The sequence below is a fragment of the Lytechinus pictus genome, chromosome 3, assembly GCF_037042905.1.
Source record: "Lytechinus pictus isolate F3 Inbred chromosome 3, Lp3.0, whole genome shotgun sequence".
In the NCBI taxonomy this organism is placed as follows: Eukaryota; Metazoa; Echinodermata; class Echinoidea; order Temnopleuroida; family Toxopneustidae; genus Lytechinus; species Lytechinus pictus.
In genome coordinates, this window is record NC_087247.1 from 1,333,754 (window position 1) to 1,355,883 (window position 22,130).

General features: G+C 36.0%; 1 protein-coding gene across 1 annotated transcript in view; it reads right to left on the minus strand.

Moving 5' to 3' along the window:
* The window catches only part of LOC129257968 (plexin-B1-like), a 69,310-nt gene that overhangs the window by 22,065 nt on the left and 25,115 nt on the right, over positions 1-22,130 (minus strand). The window contains exons 5-17 of the mRNA XM_064097862.1: positions 20,349-20,468; positions 19,239-19,337; positions 17,987-18,077; positions 13,591-13,787; positions 12,847-13,001; positions 11,028-11,139; positions 10,102-10,238; positions 7,965-8,132; positions 4,914-5,019; positions 3,751-4,017; positions 2,682-2,852; positions 1,703-1,937; positions 699-844 (exon numbers count right to left, since the gene is read on the minus strand). Of these exons, the coding sequence (XP_063953932.1) occupies positions 699-844; positions 1,703-1,937; positions 2,682-2,852; positions 3,751-4,017; positions 4,914-5,019; positions 7,965-8,132; positions 10,102-10,238; positions 11,028-11,139; positions 12,847-13,001; positions 13,591-13,787; positions 17,987-18,077; positions 19,239-19,337; positions 20,349-20,468 (2,004 nt within the window). The remainder of the gene's footprint in view (positions 1-698; positions 845-1,702; positions 1,938-2,681; positions 2,853-3,750; positions 4,018-4,913; positions 5,020-7,964; positions 8,133-10,101; positions 10,239-11,027; positions 11,140-12,846; positions 13,002-13,590; positions 13,788-17,986; positions 18,078-19,238; positions 19,338-20,348; positions 20,469-22,130) is intronic.

Sequence of the window (22,130 nt, forward strand, 5' to 3'; positions counted from 1 at the left end):
TCATGAAATCTCAATTATATTCAAGTATTATAAATCTACAATTATCATACAATATTTAGAGGCAAGGCCAAGACAAGTTGATTATACAGAGGTGCTCAAAAGTTAGCGAACCCAACAAGTAAATGAACATATTTAGTAGTCTTTGATATTTAATTGGGAAGTCAATATATTAATTTAAAAAAGTTTGTTTCTGTGGGCTTTGCTGAGCATTGTAGTTCTGTTGTCTACATTTAACACTCAGCATAAAGAAGTGCATTTTGTGGTGGGTTCACTAATTTTTGAGCACAACTGTATATAATTGTCTCAAAAGCTACAATTTTTATAGGAATTTCCATAATCCTAGGATAGCTACCCAACATTGCTGAAAGGGAGGAATATTAAGGATTAAGTTAGATAAAGAAAAGGTGCGTTCTAATAACACCTGTATTAAGTGCTTCTTATGTAATTCCAGTCAAAAATATGTTACTCGTATGTTATTGTCTCAAAAGCAATAAGAATGGATTTTCTACTTGCTGACCAGGAGGGTGTTTCATAAGGCTGTTCGTATTAAAGTTACAAATGACTTTACGCTTGACTGGTAACACTTAATACTTTAGAAGACGTTCTAGTCTTGCGTACGGTTGTGCATGAAGTTATGCATAACTTTACGAACAGGGTAACAAAACATCCATCAGTTTTGTATGGTCACTATTATTAACCTGTGGGTCTGCCATCATCGGCTGGACATCTAGTCCTACAAAGAGCATGTTCCTGATGTAGTCTTGAGGGGTGACGAACGGCATTCCACCAAGATCATGAAGTTGGTCCTTGATGCCAGACATGTCTTGCTGAATGTCAAAGAATGCTAAAAAACAAACATTTTATGACAAAACGTGCTAAAACATGTAATAATAGATATATTATAATGCACGCACATTCAAGATTGATATTTGATGATGAAAGCATTTCATATGGGCGCCCAAAGGTACTAATCACAGAAAAAGTTAAGACAAAATTTTACACTCTCTTTGCTTTAGCATAAAACATCCTTGAATAGGGAGAGCATTGTAGAAAAGTTAATCCCTCAAATGGTTTTTCGTTATCGTGAGAACCAAATAGGAACAGACAAAGAAGGATGGGAAAAAAAAACTCTCATGCAACCACCTACAGTAGGCAGAGGAATAATAAATTGGACAGAAAACATAATGCTCCACTTGAAAGAAATGAAAACTAGCACATCAATGATGTGGTGCTCATCCAGCATCTTGCAACAAAATTTAACACAATTTTTAATTCCGACCCAGCTGACACTGTAGTGAATTATATTGGTGACATAAATTGAGGAAACAGAATTTCAAAATTCTGTGTAGAAGTTTAATGAACCTCATGAAGCCTCTACCAGATGGAAGCAAAAAAAAAATCAAAATCGGTCAACAAATAAAGGAGAAGCATTTTTTGTGAATTTTAAAAAATGTGCATAAATTAGCATATTCAATGAGTTTCAAAATTCTGTGTAAAACTTTCGAATCCCCCACCTAATGCTACCATATAAAGCAAACAGAACTGAAATCAGACTTGAAATGACAAAGTATAATATTTTTGAAATTGTGGACGGACTACAGACGCCACGCCACGGCATAAGCTCATCTGGCCCTTCGGGCTGGATGAGCTAAAAATACATGTAGCACAAAAGAATGGGTCATATTCGTTTTGTTCCCTTTACCTTTTGTAGCCTCGTTCTTGACGGCATCTTCGAGCTCATCCATCTCCAGCTTAACCTGTTGGAGCTTGTCCTTGTAGCGCCTCTGAGAGGACCAATAGCAAATCACCAAGATAAGCACTATGATGAGGATCAATGCTCCTACAGCACTCAAGATAATGATCATCATCATCTGACTGTCCTTCACGGCAGAGTAATCTATCCATCCGATCTGGGTGACGATGTGACCATGCTTGACCTAAAAGAAAGAAGTATCCAGGATGAACATAGTGAGGAGGTCATGGAACCTACAGCATTTAAGATGATAGTTTACCTTCTGATTATCCTCCATAGCAGAGCGATCTATTCATCCGATCTTGATGAAGATGTGACCTCAGAGAAAGAAGGCTACGAGTCTGAACACAAGGACCAAATTCTTTTTACAACCTTTTATAGGAAATACAAAACAAAGACAAATATGCTCTAAGAGGTCCTACATAGGGGCTTGGATGTCCATATATTCATAGAATTTCCCAGAAGCTTTAGAGCTGAAGTCTGACACCCATGGACTGTTGGGAGGATGAGACAGTTGAATCATCCTTTGATGTGCACAAACATACCAGGGGGTGCTTCACAAAGATTTAAGTATGACTTAGAGTTGCACTTAAATGCCAATGCGTACATGATATGCAACACGCAATCTTATTAATCACTACGCAGTAGTGCGCGTCCTCTTGGCATGATCTGACCAATGTGGTCATGCCTTTTATATCGCATGCAACTAGACATTTACGTGTGTTTCATAAAGCTTTTCGCAAGTTACAAGTGACTTTACAAACAGCTGGTGATCCTTTCTTGTGGTAAATGGTATACACCAGGGACCCATCTTTCTTCAAGGAGAAAACGATGAGTGCTAAAATTAGGAATGATTTCAAATAATTGGTGACAATAAAAACACATATTCATGGAAGCAGAATTCCTCAAGTCCCAAATTTGTACTTACCACTACAAGTGGCATGCCTTTGCTGCTATTATCTTGTGTTCCTAAGCCTGGTTTGACCTTTGGTGGACTGAAAATGAGCAGTTCTTTAGCCAGAGATGTCACTGTTCCGTTCTGGTCTCCAACCATCACCTCCACATCTGCCTTGGTGCTGGCCAAATCAAGATTCTTACCCTGTATATACAAAAGGCAGTTTGTCATAAAAACACTTTCTATGAAATTTTTTTTTTTTGTTATCAATGTGTGTTATACTGTAAAATATATTTTGTGCCAACCTTTCAAACAGGAAAAAAAAACAACCAACTTTTGATATTATTATTCTTTTTAAAGTAATTTGGGTCGGCCGCATCATAAGGAAATTTTCTTCTTCCTGGCTGCTTCCCTCTCAATGCTCTTTTTTTCTTGTAAACTTTTATGTCTTTGATGTTATGTATACTTTGTTCCTCATGTATTTAATCATATGTTGATTTTATGCAGAGAGAAAAATAAACTTGAATTGAATTTAAAATTGAATAACATCACATTTTATTTTTGTAGAACTTTCTCTATGATTATCTATCATCAGCATCATATTACCCTTTATCACACAAAAAATATTTCTGCCATATACATTAAGTAAAGCAATAAGCAATAAGATAAATAGAATAACATTCTTTTTATAAGTACTGTTTTAGAGGAAGGTGGAGGTGCCGTGGTCTAAGGCGCTTAACTAGACATATGAAATCCAGGGTTTGGTTACCGGCAACTGAACCATTGCCCGTGAGAATCTAATCAACATTGCTCTGCTTCATATACTAAAAAGTACATTAAACTAATTGGAAATACTACAGCCAATATCAGTACCAATGTATGTCCTCATAAATAAAATAAATAAATAGAAATTAAATAAAAGAAAACAAATTTTTGAGAGAAAGAAGAACTTGCCAACGAATAAAAAAAAATAACTAAGTGGAAATATGAGAACTATATTCAGGCAGCAAGTTAATTTAATGAACTACATGTAGTAGAACAGGTAGACACATCTGATTAAAGATGTCAATGAAAACATTTGACTCAACAAAAGTTGACTCACCTGGATGATAATATCCTCTTCATATTTGTGGATATTATCCTCATCATCGAAGCGTTCATATTCTGGGTTAGGATAGTAGACTAGATCTTCACCATACGTGAAGTTGTAGCCATCCAAGACGAAGGAGAGGGTGGCTGAAGCCAGGGGATCCGTTTCAGGAGCACGTCTCTTCCTGGTGCTATTATTATCGGGAGAGTAAGTGAGTACTCCGGCAGGGAGGGACGGAGATGTGCAGCTGATGGCCGTATTGTCCCTCTTCATGCACGACTAGTATAAAGTAAAAGAGATGACTAAAAGATCAAATATGATGTGTATTCCACTTTGTTCATATATTTTTATAATGAAATAGGCTCCTTTATATAGCACAACTGCGCGTTATATGCATTACATAATGATCATTACATTAACTTCATGGCTGTTGCAAAATTACCAAAATATTAATAGTCATTTATGAAACAACATTTTCTTGTAAAAATAATTTTAATTACCAAAATATTCAATAGTCATTTATGACACAACATTTTCTTGTAAAAATAATTCTAAAAAGACTTCAACAGTATTTCTTCAATTTGTCTCAACGTTTTACCAGGGGCGCAAAGAAGAAATAAAAAAGTCTTAACATGGACATGTTTATGTATTTCTTTGATAATCAAAGTTGTTGAGCAAATCTACAAGTCACAATGACAGGAAGCCCTCCCACACAAGGCCAACCAATAAGCCCACTCTATCGGAAGGATGCTTTGATATTCAAGCCATAATCAAAAGTATTACAATACCATCAAAACACAATAATCCATCAGAATTGTGAACCACACAGAGGGGATATTTACAAAGAGCTGTTTATTATGTTACATTTTGGGGTTTACATGAATAATTCCTATTGCAATGCTTAATTATCATCACATTTCATTTTACCTATTAAAGGGGTGCTCCAGGCTGGAAATAACATGGTTTGAACAATATTAACCCTCTACCAAAGCATTAAGACAGGTGGGTTTGATTAATTTCACAATACATTTGGTCACAATGTTGCTGGTACCAAACAATAAATCTACACAACTTGTTAATCATGCTAGAATAAAGAATGAAATATTAAAATCAGATGAAAACATGTTTCAACATGAAATGGATATTTTAAACTCTAATAAATCAAAGTTAAGTACCTCTTCAGCGACATATTCTCTTTCATTAGCCGATATGGATACTCTCATTATAGGAGACTGAATCACACCAAAACCTGATCCCGTTACTTCAATACGAGATCCTCCACTGTCAGATAGAGATGGAAAAAGGAGAAAGACAAATAATTACTATACAAATAATATGTAATAATTTCATTATCCATTTGGCCCTTGAAATATATTCATATAAATAACAAAATCAGTGTCAATGCATACATAGACATAGATCATCATACAAATGCAATTTTAAATAGCAGTTTGCTCAGTGCAGCAGTTGGTGGCTAGAGAAGAGGAGACCAGACTTGATCACTGTAATATGATGGTCCCTCTGTAGAACCATCTGATGCACTAGGAATAGTTGTAAAATATAGCATGAGGAATATCAATATGACAATTTTAGATAAGGAAGTACAGAGATGTGAATGGAACAATTAATGACTGTTCAGTAGGTTTCAAGAGCCTAATTATGACAAGGCAAAAGATATTAATTTGACCCAACCCAAGATATTTAATTTTATATAGCTGATTGACGAAAGTGTATTATGATTTGCCATCTAACACTGATTCTAGGGAGGGCAATCACTGAACTTCCTTTGTCCAAATGAGGAAGAAATATTGCTTAGTATTTGAACATATTTCACTGGTGGAAGAACTAGGGCTATTTTACCATTTCAGGTGATGAATGAGGTCTCCTCCAAGTTCGTTTAAAAAAATGTTGATTTATTTTCGAAATGAGTCAGTCAACACACCCTTTATTGGTCAGATATGAAATGTTAGATATATTTCATATCCACTGGTAGTAATCATTAGGCTCTATAATTTCATCCTTATTTTTTATGATTTTTTTTTCAAGTGCCATTTTAAATTCAGATTGAACAGGATGAGTTCCTAAAAATAGGTGGAAGAGTAGCTTGAAAGAATATTTTGTGAAAACACAAGAAGTGGTATTAGCAGGTAAATGCTTTCACTTGAGGTCAATTCCGATTGCTCTTTTTCATTAAGAACTACCAAACACTCTTTATTTACTAGATTAGAACGGCAGTTTATCTGACAGTACAAAGGAAGTGAAAGTGCAGAAGAGGAAATAACCACTAGGTTATTCAGGAAGGATATAAGAGCTGATTGACGAAAAAGTCAGGTTTATAAGACCGTTTTTAGACATATTCAGCACTGGTATAGAAAGAAAGATAAATCCAATTATTTGGAAACTCTGTTTGATTTCTGAGAATCTATGATATAATGTATTTTATGGAGTTGAAACCAGTCAAATTTTATGTGAAACTAGACTAAAGAAGTCTTGTTCAACAGACTCATGTGATAAATTGATGCAGTTTGTTTGAGCAGTGTGTGGTTATTGATAGATTTAGAGAAGAGAGCTCACTTATTTTACCAGTTTTTGGCAAGGAGAAAAGCTGCAGGGAATTCCTAGTTACCTCAACCCTCCCCTTTCACACTACTTATGCCTCTTTTTTTTGATGGTCTTGATTGTAGAAAGCTCATTTATCTCAGGATTCAGCAATAAGGTGAAGAGCCACAAGAAATTCCTAGTTACCTATCCATCCTTTATCATTCATTCCCTAAATCCCATGACTTACAGTACAGAGAGATGGGTTGTCTCAGGATTCAGCAAAAAGGTGAAAAGCTACTGCAGGCATGAAAATTGGGTATGAAAAAAAAAGCTGAAAGGGTTTTGGAAATGTCGTTGACAAGACGGTGGGCGAAGCCCACCGGGCTTGCCGCTTGCTGCTAACGGGTGGGGTCCAGGGGCCCGCCTTAGGGCCCCTGGTGGGGTCCAGGGGCAACGCCCGGGTTGGGGTCCAGGGGGCAAAGCCCCCTGAAGCTCCTGGGTTTTATCAATTTTACAACTCCAAAAACCTGTTTGAGTTGAATGATTGTAATGAAGTATTTATATGGATTTTTTGTCCAAAATTCAATTAAGAAAAACTAAAAAATACAAAAAAATAGCAATAGCACTTCCCTGGTTTATCAAGTTTCCTGATCACTTCAAGCAGGTTGTACGAAGAATTGTCAGGTCCTCTCACCTCCACCTCTAACCAACTCCATCGCCACATATTAGCAAGTCCACGGTCAATTTCATGAACATCTTTTGAAAGTCTATCCACAACATCTGTGCGGTCACAAGTTAGTCCCCCACAAAATGCAATTTTTCTTGATTCGTTATTACAACAACAAGAAAAAACAAAATTCTTGGATTTCCAGCAAATTAATATTCGTGAATTATAAATGCGTCATGAAAATTCCATGTCACGTCACAAATCTCTGCGAGCACATTCAGCTTCTTTATCGGTCTTCCACCGGTCCGATATGATATGCGCGCCCGGTCGCTGCATGCCCGGCGCGCCGGGTTGCCCCCAGCGATTGCAAGCACACCACCGCTGCACTGCATGCACAGAAACGTAAAACACACCGCGAAATACACGTGTAGAGTTGAGATGTGCTAGATAAGAGATTCCTGCGCAATCGTTGTAAAGGCCGAACGTCATATAACACGTAAGATATGCTAAAACATTTTAGCGCTAAAAAACGGAAATTAAAACGCGGATTTTAGGAGTAAAAAAAATGGAAATTCAGCAAACAAAAAACGCGGAAATCCGCGGAAACGCGGAGAATTTTCATGCCTGCTACTGGGAATTCCTAGTCACCTCTCCATCCTAAATCCCTCCCTTCCCCAGTTTCAATACTTACGCCTTGGTCTTCAAATTAGAGAGCCTGGTTTTCTTAGGATTCAGCAAGAAGGTAAAAAGCTTCAGGGAATTCCCAGTTCTATTCCCTCGCTCCCCCAATCTCACTACGTACGCCTTGATGGTCTGAGTGTAGAGACCTGGGTTGTCTCAGGATTCAGCAAGAAATTAAAAAGCCACAGGCAATTTCTAAATAAATCCCTTTTCCTATTCACTCTTTATTCTCATCAGCCCCTTTCCACTTACTACTAAGAATGCTGTGAGAAGCTACAAGGAATTCCTAGCTACCTCTCCATCCCAAATCCTTCCCTTCCCCAATCCCACTACTTACGCCTTGATGGTCTTCAGTGTAGAGAGCCTGGTTATCTCAGGGTTCGGCAAGAAGGTAAAAAGCTGCGGGGAATTCCTGGTTGCCCCATCAAAGACCATGGACAGATATGTCCTGATCTGAGGCTGAGAGGGACTTGTGGTGCATACACACTGTGTACTTGTTGGAGGGCTAGATGTTGATTTTGAAAGAAAAATAGAAAAGAAGTTTAGTAGTAGTAGTAGTAGTAATAGTCAGGGGTGTGAGTGGTCACAAATAAAAAGATCTGAAAAAAGCTGAAGAGTGTTGAAAAAGTCTGAAATAGAAAGAGCTCCCATACTTTTTGTACAGAGGAAGGCCAAAAATAAGCTGAAATTAAGCTGAAAATCAAAACAAAAAAAATCTGAAATCGGATAAAAATCTGAACTCTCACACCCCTGCATAGTAGTAGCAGCAGCAGCAGTATTGTCAGGTAAACCCTAATCTTATGCTTTGACATGCATGATATTATCGCCCCAGCTTCAGAAATACAAGTTTTAATTGAGGTATATAGTAAACATAATCATTATTAAGACAAATGCTTTCTGACTTATTTTGAAGTTAGTACAGGTACCTGTTTCATACATACTTACAAAGGAAAGTTTGCCATTAGAGCACCTACACCATGGTAACATGGCTCAGCAGCAAATCACAATCAAGATTTCCATGGTAGTTGCAATAATGGCAGATACCATGACTCATTGTGAAACAGGGCCCAGGTTTGTTATACTAACAGAGATAAAAGTTATGCTAATATCACAAAAGAGCAATAAAAATGTTTAAAATCTTAATGAATAAATAATAATAGTAATAATAATCATATGCGACATTTATATAGTAAATGAAGAGGCTTTAATAGGAGGAAATTATAATTTGTAAACAAATTTTTGGCATTACTCCTATGTGTTTAAGATCGCATGCGCGATCTGTAATGAAAATCATAAGTGAGAAAAAAATGATTATGATTTTCATTACAGATCGAGCATGCCATCTTAACCCTAAAAGAGCCGGGTTATTTGGACCCATCTCACAGCCGGAATCCGCCCCCCTGAGATCTCGGCTGTCGATCGCACGAGCGCCGCGAAAATTTGCTCAGTGGTAGTGTGCGATAAAATCTACAAGGCTTTATGATTAATTTTTCTGAAAAAATAAGATTTTTCTTTTAATGAATTAATTATGCTAATTTATGCATGAAATAAAACATTTGCTCTCATTAACTGATTATGGCCCCAAAATTGCTAATTTTTTATTCACAAACTCTTTGTAGGATTCTGATCAAATGTACATCGGAAATAATTTGGTATTGCAAATTTGTTCTTATGTATTTATTTTATTGTTTTTTTAATTTCTTATGTATTTCTGTGTTTTTTTACTTTTTGTTTTTTATTGTTTTTTTGATGGAAATTGTTGCAGACTTAATTCTGATCATAAACAAGACAAAATTGATTAATTCTAATCAGTACAAGTAGAAATAATGATACATTTATGAATTTTGGCTAAATACACAATTTGCATTGGATTTGTACATGAATTCACGTTTTTGAGCAATTTTGGGTCTGACATGCACTTACATAATGTTGCGTAATTTCGTAACCGCGTACCCGAGCATCGCAAATTTGGTCTCAAAAGTTGCGCGAGACTTGAAAGTAAAAAGTCAGCGAGCGGGGCGGTCAAAAAATTTCGTGCGGCGGATTAAGCGCAAAAAATGTTGAGGGGGGGCGGATTCCGCCCCCCTCCCCGGGCCTTTTAGGGTTAAACACATAGGAGTAATGCCGAAAATGTGTTAACAAATTATATTTATATAGCACATGGTACAATATTTCTAAGCGCTGCAAACTATTACCACCCCGGCTTTAGCACAGCTACCCTGATGAGGTTCTCGAGCATTTGAGGAATTCCTTCCTACCGGGTACTCATTTACTACACCTGGGTGGAGAGTGGCAAATGTTGATAAACGCTTTGCCAAACGAGGCGAGTGCCATGGTAAAAATCTATCTCCGGACCTTATGATTCAAAGTTTGAAGACTTATTCACTGGGCCAAAATACCTCTAGGAAAAAAAAATACAACAAAATAAAACAAAAGTGTAATGAAATACATACTATTTTCTATCATCAACCTACCTCGTAAAGATGCATTGAGAATCCCCAAACATGGCTCTGGCAGAGCTACCAGTGTTAAGATGCATTCCTGTGACTGTGACTTTAGTACCGCCGGCCTCAAGACCCTCAGTGGGGAAGATACTGGTGATTGAAGGGTCCTAAAGAGATATAACAATAAAGATAATATCAGAAAAAAGGAAACCCAACTTTAATGGCTTTTCATAAGAAAAATGTAATATCAGTGAGAACGAGAATCATATATCTCCTTAAATGACATCTTGTTGGCATTCAAAAGGTACCTTGATGGTTTTTCTAGTACCACACATCACTGAATGCCATTGCTTTAAAAATATTCAAAACTACATTGATTCACTACATGCTAAACATAGTGGAAAGGAATCCTTATCATCCCTTCTCCAACGTCTCATAATCCTGCTTTGAAGATGTTGAGTAAATTCAATTCAAACACATAAAAGTAACTCTCTTTGGCGGTAAATAGTGATAGAGTAAAAGCATAACTCAGGCCTGCCAGTCACTTTTACTCACCAAACCTGAAAAGAAGCCAGGAAACATTTAAGCTCCACATGTGCATTACAATATACAGCCTGAAGTGGAAAGTTGTCAGGGCCTAAAATCAGGCCAAAACCCGACGGCTGGCATCTCTGATAACGCCATTCTTCAAAGGCACATACTGATAATCTGCCCAATCAATGTCCAGCAGAAGTTAACCACCTGCAATTATTTTGCACCATTTTCTTTTTAGTAAAATGGTGCTATTATTGATGCTTGGTCATAAAAACCTAATTAAGTCATAATTTCAAGTAATATAAGTAATACAATATCATATATAAGTATGGACATTGAAAGGTCATTTTTTTTCTGCTGGATTGTTAATAAAAACATAATCATCACACCGGTATTAAGAGTCATACATACATTGTACATACCTCATAGTTGAAACTTGGGCCACCTGTCCCTTCTACTGTTTTGCCATTCTGATTTAAAACGATTGTAGCACTGACGGGACCAGCGACTCCTGCGGATGTCCTACAACTCACACTGACAGGAATACAATAAGAAAAGAAAGGAATTGTCACAAATAGCCTTTTGACAGGTTTCAACGAAAATAAATTTGTTTTTTAACTATTCCAAGGAAATAAACAGATTACATTCTCAAGGGCTGTGGTGGGAGCCTATTGTATCTCCTCAGCAGGGTTGATACATGAAATATACATTGCTCTGCACTGGATCACAAAATAACGATAACTGACCAACCAGAACTATGGGTGCTAATAATTTGCATTGTCCATAGTGAATGTGCATGTGAGTCCGAGCAGTAATGAAACGAGGCTCCTGATTGGCTACTACCAGATTGGTAGAGGATTTTGAACAAGTTGCCAAATATCATTGCACTCCATCACTCACAGATTTGCAGCTCATGAGTGTAGTCTTTGCATGTCGAAGCCTTTTACGCACTTTTAACCTTTCACACTAATTAAACATCAGGCCTTGACAAAAGGCTATTGTGGCAGATGTCGCACAACATTCACCGAAGTAGGGACATGCAATAAAGCAATTCTTTCTTAAATTATGCTTCCATTCTCCATTATTTTAATCTAATGATAACAGATTCGCTTGTCAAAGTCCAGGGGAGCATTATATAAAACAAAGGCCGTATTCTGAAATCAGGTTTAACTTAAACTCAGGTTTAAAGTTGTGGTTTAGTATGGATAGCCAATTGTTTCATGAATCACTATAAACAGTAGAGATATCTTATTTCAGCTCATTTGGCTCTCAAAATCATTCAATAATTATCTAGGAAGTATAAATAGATGATTGTCTTCATCATCGAACAAGAAACAAGAAACATACAACTTAATCTTAATTTTGACACTTTTGGCTTCCCATAATTTTAGAGTTAGGCGATGGTTTAAGTTAAACCTGCCTTCAGAATACGGGCCAAAGAGTCAGTGATTTTCACTGATATTGTTATAAGCTACTGAAAATCCTTGCAAATGATAGGCTGAGAGAAAGTAAGTAAGTGAGAATCCCTTACTCTCCTTGCTTTTTCTTCAAAACATGCATCCTATGAAAAATTCTTTTGAAGCAATTTCAATAGCACAAACTTTAACAATTTTCACAATAAGAAAGTCATTAACACTTTCTATAATGTAAATTTGCATGAGTTTTTGGACCAGGAATGAAAGTTTCGTATAACATCCTTCTTGGTGTTTGTTGGTGTTACAACTGTCCGCTTGGACTAGGTTACATTATATACTCTACTTCTTTTACCACAAGGAAATGATCACTTTCATAAACACAACAAGTCAATGATATGAAAACCACTTGAATAAGAAGGATGGCTTCTTGAAACCACTTTTCAAGACATTAATTTTTATAAAGGCTTTTTCTCCACAAAAGCAAAACATGACTAACGACTAACTTCAGACACTCAAATGATCTGTGGACACATTCCTATTTCCCTGTCTTACCTATGGTCTTGGAGAAATCCCAGAGTAAGTTATCATGAACCATTGAAAAATGGGAATTCATAGATTTTACATTACATGACATATGGGGAAGCTACTTCGTATATATTACATGATGTCACAAATTCATACTTTTCAAATTTGCTTTCATTCTTTGATGAATTTATGTCAAACTTTGATATTTTATCAAAACACATTTAACGTCAGCAGGACCTTTCCCTGTACAGATGGTGGCCTCCCATTAACATCCTATCCGAGGGACAGAATTTTTACTCACCTCCTTCCTGGGTCGTAGGACTCTTCAAAGCCTTCAAAATCGCAATCAGATTCGCCTAGTGACACCCTGACCAGTTCATTAAACGACTGACCAATGTCTGTTCCAAAAATCATCACAACCGTGTTGCCTTCTATTGGCCCACTTGTTGGAGTAATCTAGAATAAATGCAAATTTAGTTTCAAAATGATCTAATTATCAAACAATTTAAGGTAAAATAATACAATCACACAATTTTATGTTCTATTTCATACAATTTTCTTACACTAATCTTTACCAAAAATGTATGTTCTTTTGTTTAATTTATTTCATGTCAACTTAATTGGCAATCTATTACCGTTATCTGAAATGCGAATATCTTGCATTATACCAAATAAAAATCCACCATTTTGTTGATACTTTTTTATCCTGGCTTCCCAAAAAGTGTGATATTATTCTATGTGTGCTTTAGTGTGATTTATTGATGTTCAAACAGGTACTATTGTTATCATTACTACATCTACATTGTTTACAAACAATACTAGCACTAGCAGCATCCATCACTGTTCAGCTTCAAACAGTTTTCCATAAGATAAACTCAAGATGGTGCTTCATGCCGCAGTACCCAGGGTAACGAGTGGTGCACCATATAAATAAAAATTTAAACTTTGATTATGTACAAGTACATGTATACTTGAATGTTGATGTCCCTTTGCATTTCACATCAAAGATAATTCTTCTCAACTTAATCCAATAGAAACGACTTACATCTGTGATTCTTGGTCTACCGCAAGACGCTCCCGAGGCCTGCGAGATAGGCGTGACACCTGTGGCGGAGCAGAAGCTGCTGCCCATCACCGCACAAGTACTTCCGCACCACTGACACGACAGGTCAGCTGGGGTGAAGAAAGGGGACAAGCAACGACTGCAGCTGTCGCGGTCCACCGAGCAGTTGTACAAAGTCACTGGATCGTAAATCAAAATGATGGACAAGATTTCAATATCAAGTGACAGCACTAATAAACAGTTTAATTATGGGGAGCATTTCAGGAGTTTGCTGCAATTGTAAATCTCAGTAGCACGAAACTCTATTTGTAGTCCAGAACAAATAATGCACCCTTACATACATGTAAGCCCCCTCCTAAGGTCAACCTGCCAACAAAAAAAGAAAGGAAGAGATGCTAAATTCAGCCTTTTTTAAATGCATGTTTGTAAAGGCCTTTGGTGGTGTTTCTTACTGGAGAAAATGATAACAGGCACTACCAGCTTCATTTATAATTATTTTAGGCAATCTTTACAACTGACCTGAGGGGCAATGGCGATACCAAGTCAATAATTATCATAAATAGTATATCACAAATATAAACGGGTCTGCAAGTGGTTTAATCTCATTAAACTCAGCTATATGTTTGCTTGAGTCATAGGACATATCGCCAGTTTTCCAAATAAGTCCTTTTGACTCAAGTTGTCAGAATATTTTATTTTAAGATTTACTCTGATTTATGTCAAATTTTTAGAATGCAGACCTAAAGGTGGCTCCTTAGGACAATGATGACACCATCAGTATAAAGAGCCACATGGGTTTTATATTTGGTTACATTATTTTGTGTACACTGCTTTTAACAGTGCATGATAGATTAAAGTGCTCTTACATTTTATACATTAACATATTACAATAGCAGTATGCCCATAGTGGACCACACTATAAAATTGACATTATGTAATATAAATATTGGTGTTGGCTATTTTCAACATGGGTGGTTTTCAACCCAGTTAATTCATTACTTCACAGTGCTTGGTTCAATTATGCTATGTAAAAGACCTACATGGAGATCCCTGATGATATAACAATTAAAATTGATTCTAAAGACTTTTCCTGAAATTCCAAAATTATTTATATTCACACTTTGATTTCCTGAGTTTGCTGTAATTGTGACCCTAAGTCACATGAAACTTTGTTTGTAGTCCAGATTCGGACGTTATTAGTGATTTTGTTTGGAAAACATACATTCACTCATTAAACATAGCACACAGCCTAGCCGCTCCCTCCAATTAGAAGTAGTAAGTCAAAGTGTACTATGATGTGAACATACAGAGTTTCCAAACAAAATAACAACTTCTGTAAGAGCTGTATTTTCGCGTATCTTATGTTTTGTACATATATAGGTGCATATGAGCATATCTCAAAATTTTCCCCACACAGCATGTTTGCTATAGCGAAGCTTTGCGGTTGGGGACATTGGCCCAGGTAACTTAATGTGTCAAAATTTGTGCATTGTCAATTTCGTGACTGATCGCCAATTAACAGCCTCTACACTAATGTCCAGTTGTAGACTACTCTTTTTTTAACAGAAAATGAAAAAAATAAGGTTGAAAAACAAAAAAAATCATACAAGTAGAATGCCTATGGCAATCTTGACTCCATCACACAATTCAATATAGCGGCAGAGCTGACTTAACAAAAAAAAAACAACAACTAAGATGAATACCAAAAAAAAGGAAAAAGAAAAGATCTTTCAGTAGATAATATAATCCTCTGTTTATTGACCTAAAATGATTTTTGCCCAGGGATTACATTTTTCCATTTATTACTTTTTCTATATGCCAATACCTGATAACTATAATATAGAAATTTTATGGTATGAAAATTTTATGGAATAGGGAACTATATTTGCAAAACTATCTTCAAAATTCAAAATCTTAACCCCAGTTTTAAGTGTTTTTTTGTGCTACCACAACTTGGTCAAAGTAAGTTGACCACAAATGACTTTTGACTTTGACCATGTGACCTGAAAATCATGCAAGATAATCAGTGATACTTGATTACCCTTATGTTAGAGTTACATGAAATAGGTCGTTATGACGACATTTCAAAAAACTTATCCTTGGTCAAGATTTCAATGTTTCCCCACTGCCTTCATATAAGCAGTGCTAATATTCTTGCTCTGCTATGCAGGCAAGGCAAAAACAGTAAAAAAAACTTGGAAATTGATTTTTAAACCCAAATTTCTTTCAAACGCAAATGGTGGGAATGCAATAAAGAATATTACCACCGGAAATAAGCAGTCTAGTAGCTTGGTTTCCAAGGATTGTGGTACCACAGATATTTATTTTTTTTCTAAACATGAGACCGATGTCCTTTTTTCCTGTTGCACATCCACAACCCATTAGCAAGGTCAAAGTAACTATTAAGTTGGACACTTGGTAAAAACATACAATGCATTGGGGAAAAAATGTGAATGACTGATAGGATTGTAAACAATTCCTGTAAATTTCATCAGATGAATTTCCTATCATGGAATAACTTAGAATTGCAGACATTTCCAAAAGTATTAAGTGTTTGCCTATTAAATATTCCCATTAGTTCCAGTCAATTTGATTTCTTTTTGGAAGAACATCTACATGTATACTATAAAGACACAAAAAAATTTGAATTGTTGATTTTTTTAAAAATTCAAAACAGCATATTCTTTCATCCAGCAATATCTATTGACGGCAAAAACACAAAGTTGGTTGCAAAGAATTTGCAAACAGTAAAACAGTCCCTTTAAATGGTATGACTTTTTAACAAGTCATGATGACAGAGAACTTGTGGTTACTATTCCACGTTATAATGAACCCAGGTTTAGCCGCAGACAACCATGGAAACTTTATCAAGTACCAAGTATCTGCCCACCCACGGTTAATCTACAAGAATCTTTAACACTGAAGGAGGCAGATTAAGTACTCATTTTTTTTTTTCACACGGGCTAATTCCACATTTAATATTCTGTTCACAAAAGCTGTGTGATGAGATAATTTTTTTTCCTTCATGAAGTTATAAATTAAATAAACCACACAGGGGCTTAAAAATAAGATGAATAAGAATAAAATTAAGGCTAAGGGTGACATGACTCCAAAATAAAAATTAAAAATAGCACTCACTGTAACACAATAACTCCCATTCATTGCAATATGAGTTCATTACAAAAAACAGAAGTAGGAAATAACCCGATACAATATTGTTTTAAATCAGGACCACATCCAAATAAATTTGACAATAATAGAATCTAGGCAATAGGCATAAAGGAACAAACAAAGCCCATATTTTATACCCTTTTCTCCAATTTCTCCAAATAAATATTCTTTCTACAAAAGTATTAGGTAGCTGAAAACGAACATGTTTCCCCCCAAATAAAATATCACATTTGGCAGAAAACGGATTTAGTTCCTTTAAGAAAAAAAGTACTCGTGATTGATAAAGGAAGTATGTAATGTCGAAATTGCATTTATCAGTGTTTCAGAACATATGACATGGCACAAAACCACATGCTGTTCAAAGTTGTAAACACAAGGTTCTAAATAAACAGATTAGATGCTGCCAACCCATAAAACTAAGTGTAATCAGAAAGTAAATGATTAAAAAACAACACATAAGTGGAGAGATCTTTTTATCAAAAAATAGAATGATGTACAAAACTTAGATGCAGTTGTATGTATGACAATTTTCAACAATTAAAAGGAGTTAGAAGGACATCATCTTGTAACCTGGAGACAAGACTTTATAGAAAGCAGGCTATCGTTCTGAACCAAAAAAAAAAAGAATCAGGTAAGCTGAAAGGTACATTTATGCTTACTGCAATACGCGCATTTTGTAACCTTCATCATAAATGCACTTTCAAGTAGAAATGTTTATTATTTATTTTTTTACATTGACCCACGGCAGAGGTCAATTTTTTTTCTTCTCAATGAATATTGTTTTGTGATATTTTGATCTCGATCAAACCAAAAGCGTATGTGTAATAACCTTGTTTAAATAATTAGAAATTGAGTTTATGCTTCCTCAGAAGCCATTTCTTTTTTAGAAACACATGAATTTACGAATAGTATTGAAACAAGAGTTTTAGACGATGCAACAGTGTTTTCAACAAAATGTGTAACAAAGCCCAATTGTGACTTTATAACGGGAAACGTAAACTGGTATAGATACAAGCAAAAAAATACTTTGTTCAGGAGGGGGGGGGGGAGGATGATCTATTGTCATCCCCCCTCTTGATGTCAAGCACCTGTGTGGTTCTGAAGTACCTTACCAAACACCTGTATCTTTATGCAAAATCAGTAGATACAGAATCATGTCGGCAGGGTTTTTGATGATGCACTACCTTTAACATAAATTTTTACTAACCTGTGATGTCATTGTCGTCAATAACGTTCGATCCATTCCATCTTACAGATAGGCTGGCCATGATTTCTTTAGAGTGGGCATTGTATGTATACTGCAATAATGACAAAAGTTGACATGAAATTACCGCCAAAAAAATTATCAGTGTACAGTATAATCATTCTAGAATAATGAATTTAAAAAATATCTTCTACACAGTTAATATGAACACATGCACGATCTTCATGATCGACATAAAAAGAAACTTGAAAAGGAAAATATACAAAAGCAATCAAAATGGTGATAAATGTACATTTTGAAGCATGGAGTATCATGAACCTAACATTTTATAAAATAGAAAAATACAAACAAATGTATTTTTTCCATTATCTAAAAATAGAATTTCGAGATATTACCAATTCCTTACTCATCCCTGTGGCCCGAAAGAAACCTGATACTTTTCATGCCCACTTCTAACAATGTGAACATATAATACACTTGCATGCTCACATTTTAATGTGCACAAAACTGAATGATTATCATCATTGTATCGAGGCATGATTTTTTTCCGCGTCCGATCGAAGCGGAAGGCTAGAGGATATATCAGGGGGATTACAGGAAGTAATTATTTACAAAAGTAATTCCAGTAGTAGAATGGAAGCTTTCATTTCTCATAGATGTCAATTGATTTCTCAAGGACTGTTCATTGTCCGACTATATCATGAAACTTTCCTGGATTGATACTCTATTATAAAACCATTCTGCCATTGCATTCAATTTGTTTTTCAAATGCAAGAAATGTATGGAGTGGGCAAATTGGCATAAAAAATGATGGGGAGTTCTTGTTATCTATTCATTTTAAATATAATATATATATTTATTTTTTTTTTGGGGGGGGGGAACAGACAGCAATGTGAGGTAAAAGAATGAAAATATTCTATGAGAAGGATAAATAACATTTTTATTCAACATAAAGTCAAGGGAAGCGAGCTGATTAATCAAGATAAAAAATTTTCTGCATTAAGTTTAAACCACTATTAAATGTTAACCAAAAGTAACAAGTTAAAAATAAATTTCAGAATATGTGCCACACATGTATGCCCATAACTGTTCAATCATTTCTCTTTTCAATTGCACCCCATCTCGGTTGCGATTGACATTTTTTAATTACAGATATACATGTATCAAGGAACTTAAATAATTAGGGTGAATATTTAAAACAAAGTATTTTCATGTTAAAATAAGGAAACTAATTAGGTATGGTCAATGCACTTACCACATTATTTTCACATCTAACTTGTGCAGGGGAATTCACAGTGGCTCTAACAGGATGCTGTTTACCTTCATATTCCAGTACACACTCATAACCTTTGACCTTCATGAAAATAAATATGATTTAGATATCAATATTCCCAATATATATAATTACAAATTGAGTATGAGGAGAAAATCAGAATGAGAAAGATTGGATGTCAAACTTCAATACCAAGTTTGGTTTTGGAAAGAATCTATCTGAAAAATTATGAATTTTGTCACCTGGCTGGTAGAAGACCACTAGGATTTAAGTGTGTGTATATGTCAATTCTTATTCCAGTCGGTCTAGCAGAAGGATGTTAACTCTTGCCCGCACTAAACAATTGGGCAGCGCAGGCTTGAGCAAATGCCCTTATGCCAGTCATACAGGAATTGGAAATTACAGCACAAGCGAAACCCACGGCACTTTTCCCAGCCAGGTTACAATTTCATCTCTCAGAATCACTCATTTATTGACATCTAGCATTCAAAAACCCATCTAAATCTTTGCTAAAGGGTCAGTAATATGAATTAAATCAAGTGTCAGCAAGTATTAAGGAGCTGCCAAGCCACGGGGGTATTTCATAAAGATTTAAATATTACTTAAATGCCTGCGCATGTATGATATGCAACGAGCAATCTTCTTGATTAAGGACCAGTAGCGCGCTTCCTCTTGGCATGATCTGACCAATGCGGTCATGCCTTTTATACTGCATCCAACTGGGCATTTAAGTGTGAGTCTACATGTAAGTCATACTTAAATCTTTGTGAAACACTCCTAGGGTGTTTAAGCCAGCGTATGCGAACGTACTTTATATATGTAGCAAGCTGTTTTCTCCTTTAATCGTATTTTGTGATATCAAGAACTGTATTTTGATAACACCAAAAAATATCAAGAATTCAAATTCTTTAAAAATGAAGAATAATTTGGCATACATCAACAAAAGGCAACTCTTCATATTAAAAATGGGATTAAAAAAAACACCCTGCCATGGCCTACGTACATCTGCATACGCTGGATATAAGTTTCAAATTTGACAGCCCATTAAAAAACCATCAACTAAAGAAAAGGGGAGGGAACTGCCACGCTTACCTTTGTTGCATGAATGGGAAGATTCCTGGCATCTAATTCAAAGCCAAACTCTTTTCCGACTGGAACGCGTACCGGTAAATCTGGAGTGATGATGAAGGGACACTGATCAATCGCATTTTCCTAAAATATCATAAACAGGAAAGAAAATACAGAAATATTTATAAATACCATTGTTTTAAAATGACTGCACACGATAAATGACAGAAATACACACAATTGCTCATATAAGCTGAGCGAGGGGAATACACATTATCCAGGAGCTCATAAATTCTCAAACCTTACAAGCATGACCATCCTTTAATAAACTTAGTGCCAGAATTAAGAGGCAGCTTGAACTAAGGCTGGGGGTAACATTAGTTGTGCTTTATATACTCTGATATCAAGCTAGGCTGACCATATCTGTGCATGATGAGAATGAAGTGCAGGATAATACTTTTAAAAGATAATCAGCTGATTCTGAGAGATCACAACACTATAAATAATACAACTCAATATCTCTTGTGTGGAATATCAGCACTCAAGGTAGAAAAAAAAAACATGCTTCCCACTGGAGTCAATGCCATTAAAATATCTAAATATCTAGTGGCTTGTCTGAAATACACCTTTATACAATCATGATGAATAAAAGAGAATATTTGATGAGGATTAGAATGTAGCCCCCCCCCCCCCAAACAAACAAAAATTGGGGGGGGGGGAGGGCTTCCATCTACTTTGATATTAATTCATCCACACTTAACCCAAGTGAGGTAAATGTGTACCAGCAGGAAGTAATTCCTCAAAAAGCTGTGAGCACCAGTATGGGTAGACTAGCTTTAGCCAGGGTATTATGAATGTAGGAGCGCCTTGAGCACCTTAACAAGTTGTATATGCGTGATTTACGAATACCCTGTATTATTATTATCATTCTATGTCACAATATATTTCTGTATCGATTCCTGCCATTTGTTTTGGTTCTTCTTAAATACCACACCTGATTTCACCATACAGCTTTACCTACACATGTAATTCTCTTTTCTTTGATCTCCCCTACAGAGCTTGATCAGTGTATTATGCCAATCTAAGTTATTAAATGGTCTTGACAGACGATAATCTGTGATAATCATACAACGTACATGTATGTTATGTCTTCCGCTTTCTCAAGTCCCCCTTCTCTCTCGTTCTCTCCCCATAACCTTCCCCCTTTTACCTTTCTTTCTTGTCCATGACATACTGTACATTCATTATCACACCCATCCAGTTAAAAGAAAAAAAAACACATTTTTCTCTAAAATGTGAGAAAATAATCATACAACGTATGTCTCCCACTCTCAATTCTCGCTACCCCAAATAGGAACAAAAATCTCATAATGCGCGAGACGAGATAATTTTCACTCCGTCGGGTCGTCATCATCACTTCCGGTTCAGAGTCATGCTCGCGCGAGGTTCGCAATACTGAGTTTTCCACCACGCTGAAATCGATGCCAATCAGCGTAATATGTACAGATTATAATACTTTTTATCTAATTTGGTCAGTTTTGATTCCATTTGAATTATAAATGAAAATAAAAAATATATTTCACGTGAAAATGTGAGAGGGTTGTGATCACGAACTTTCCGAGCGAAAGCGACGTTGTGTTGTTGTGCATGACGGCACTGTTGATCTGAATGGCAAAACAGTGCATTGGACTTCCGATCAGGAAGTTGTAATACCGAAAAGCTATCCCATAATGCAATGCGCGTTACAGGGATTTTCCCGGATCTCGGCGAAATCGCTATTTGGGGTAGCGAGAATTAAAAGCTCCC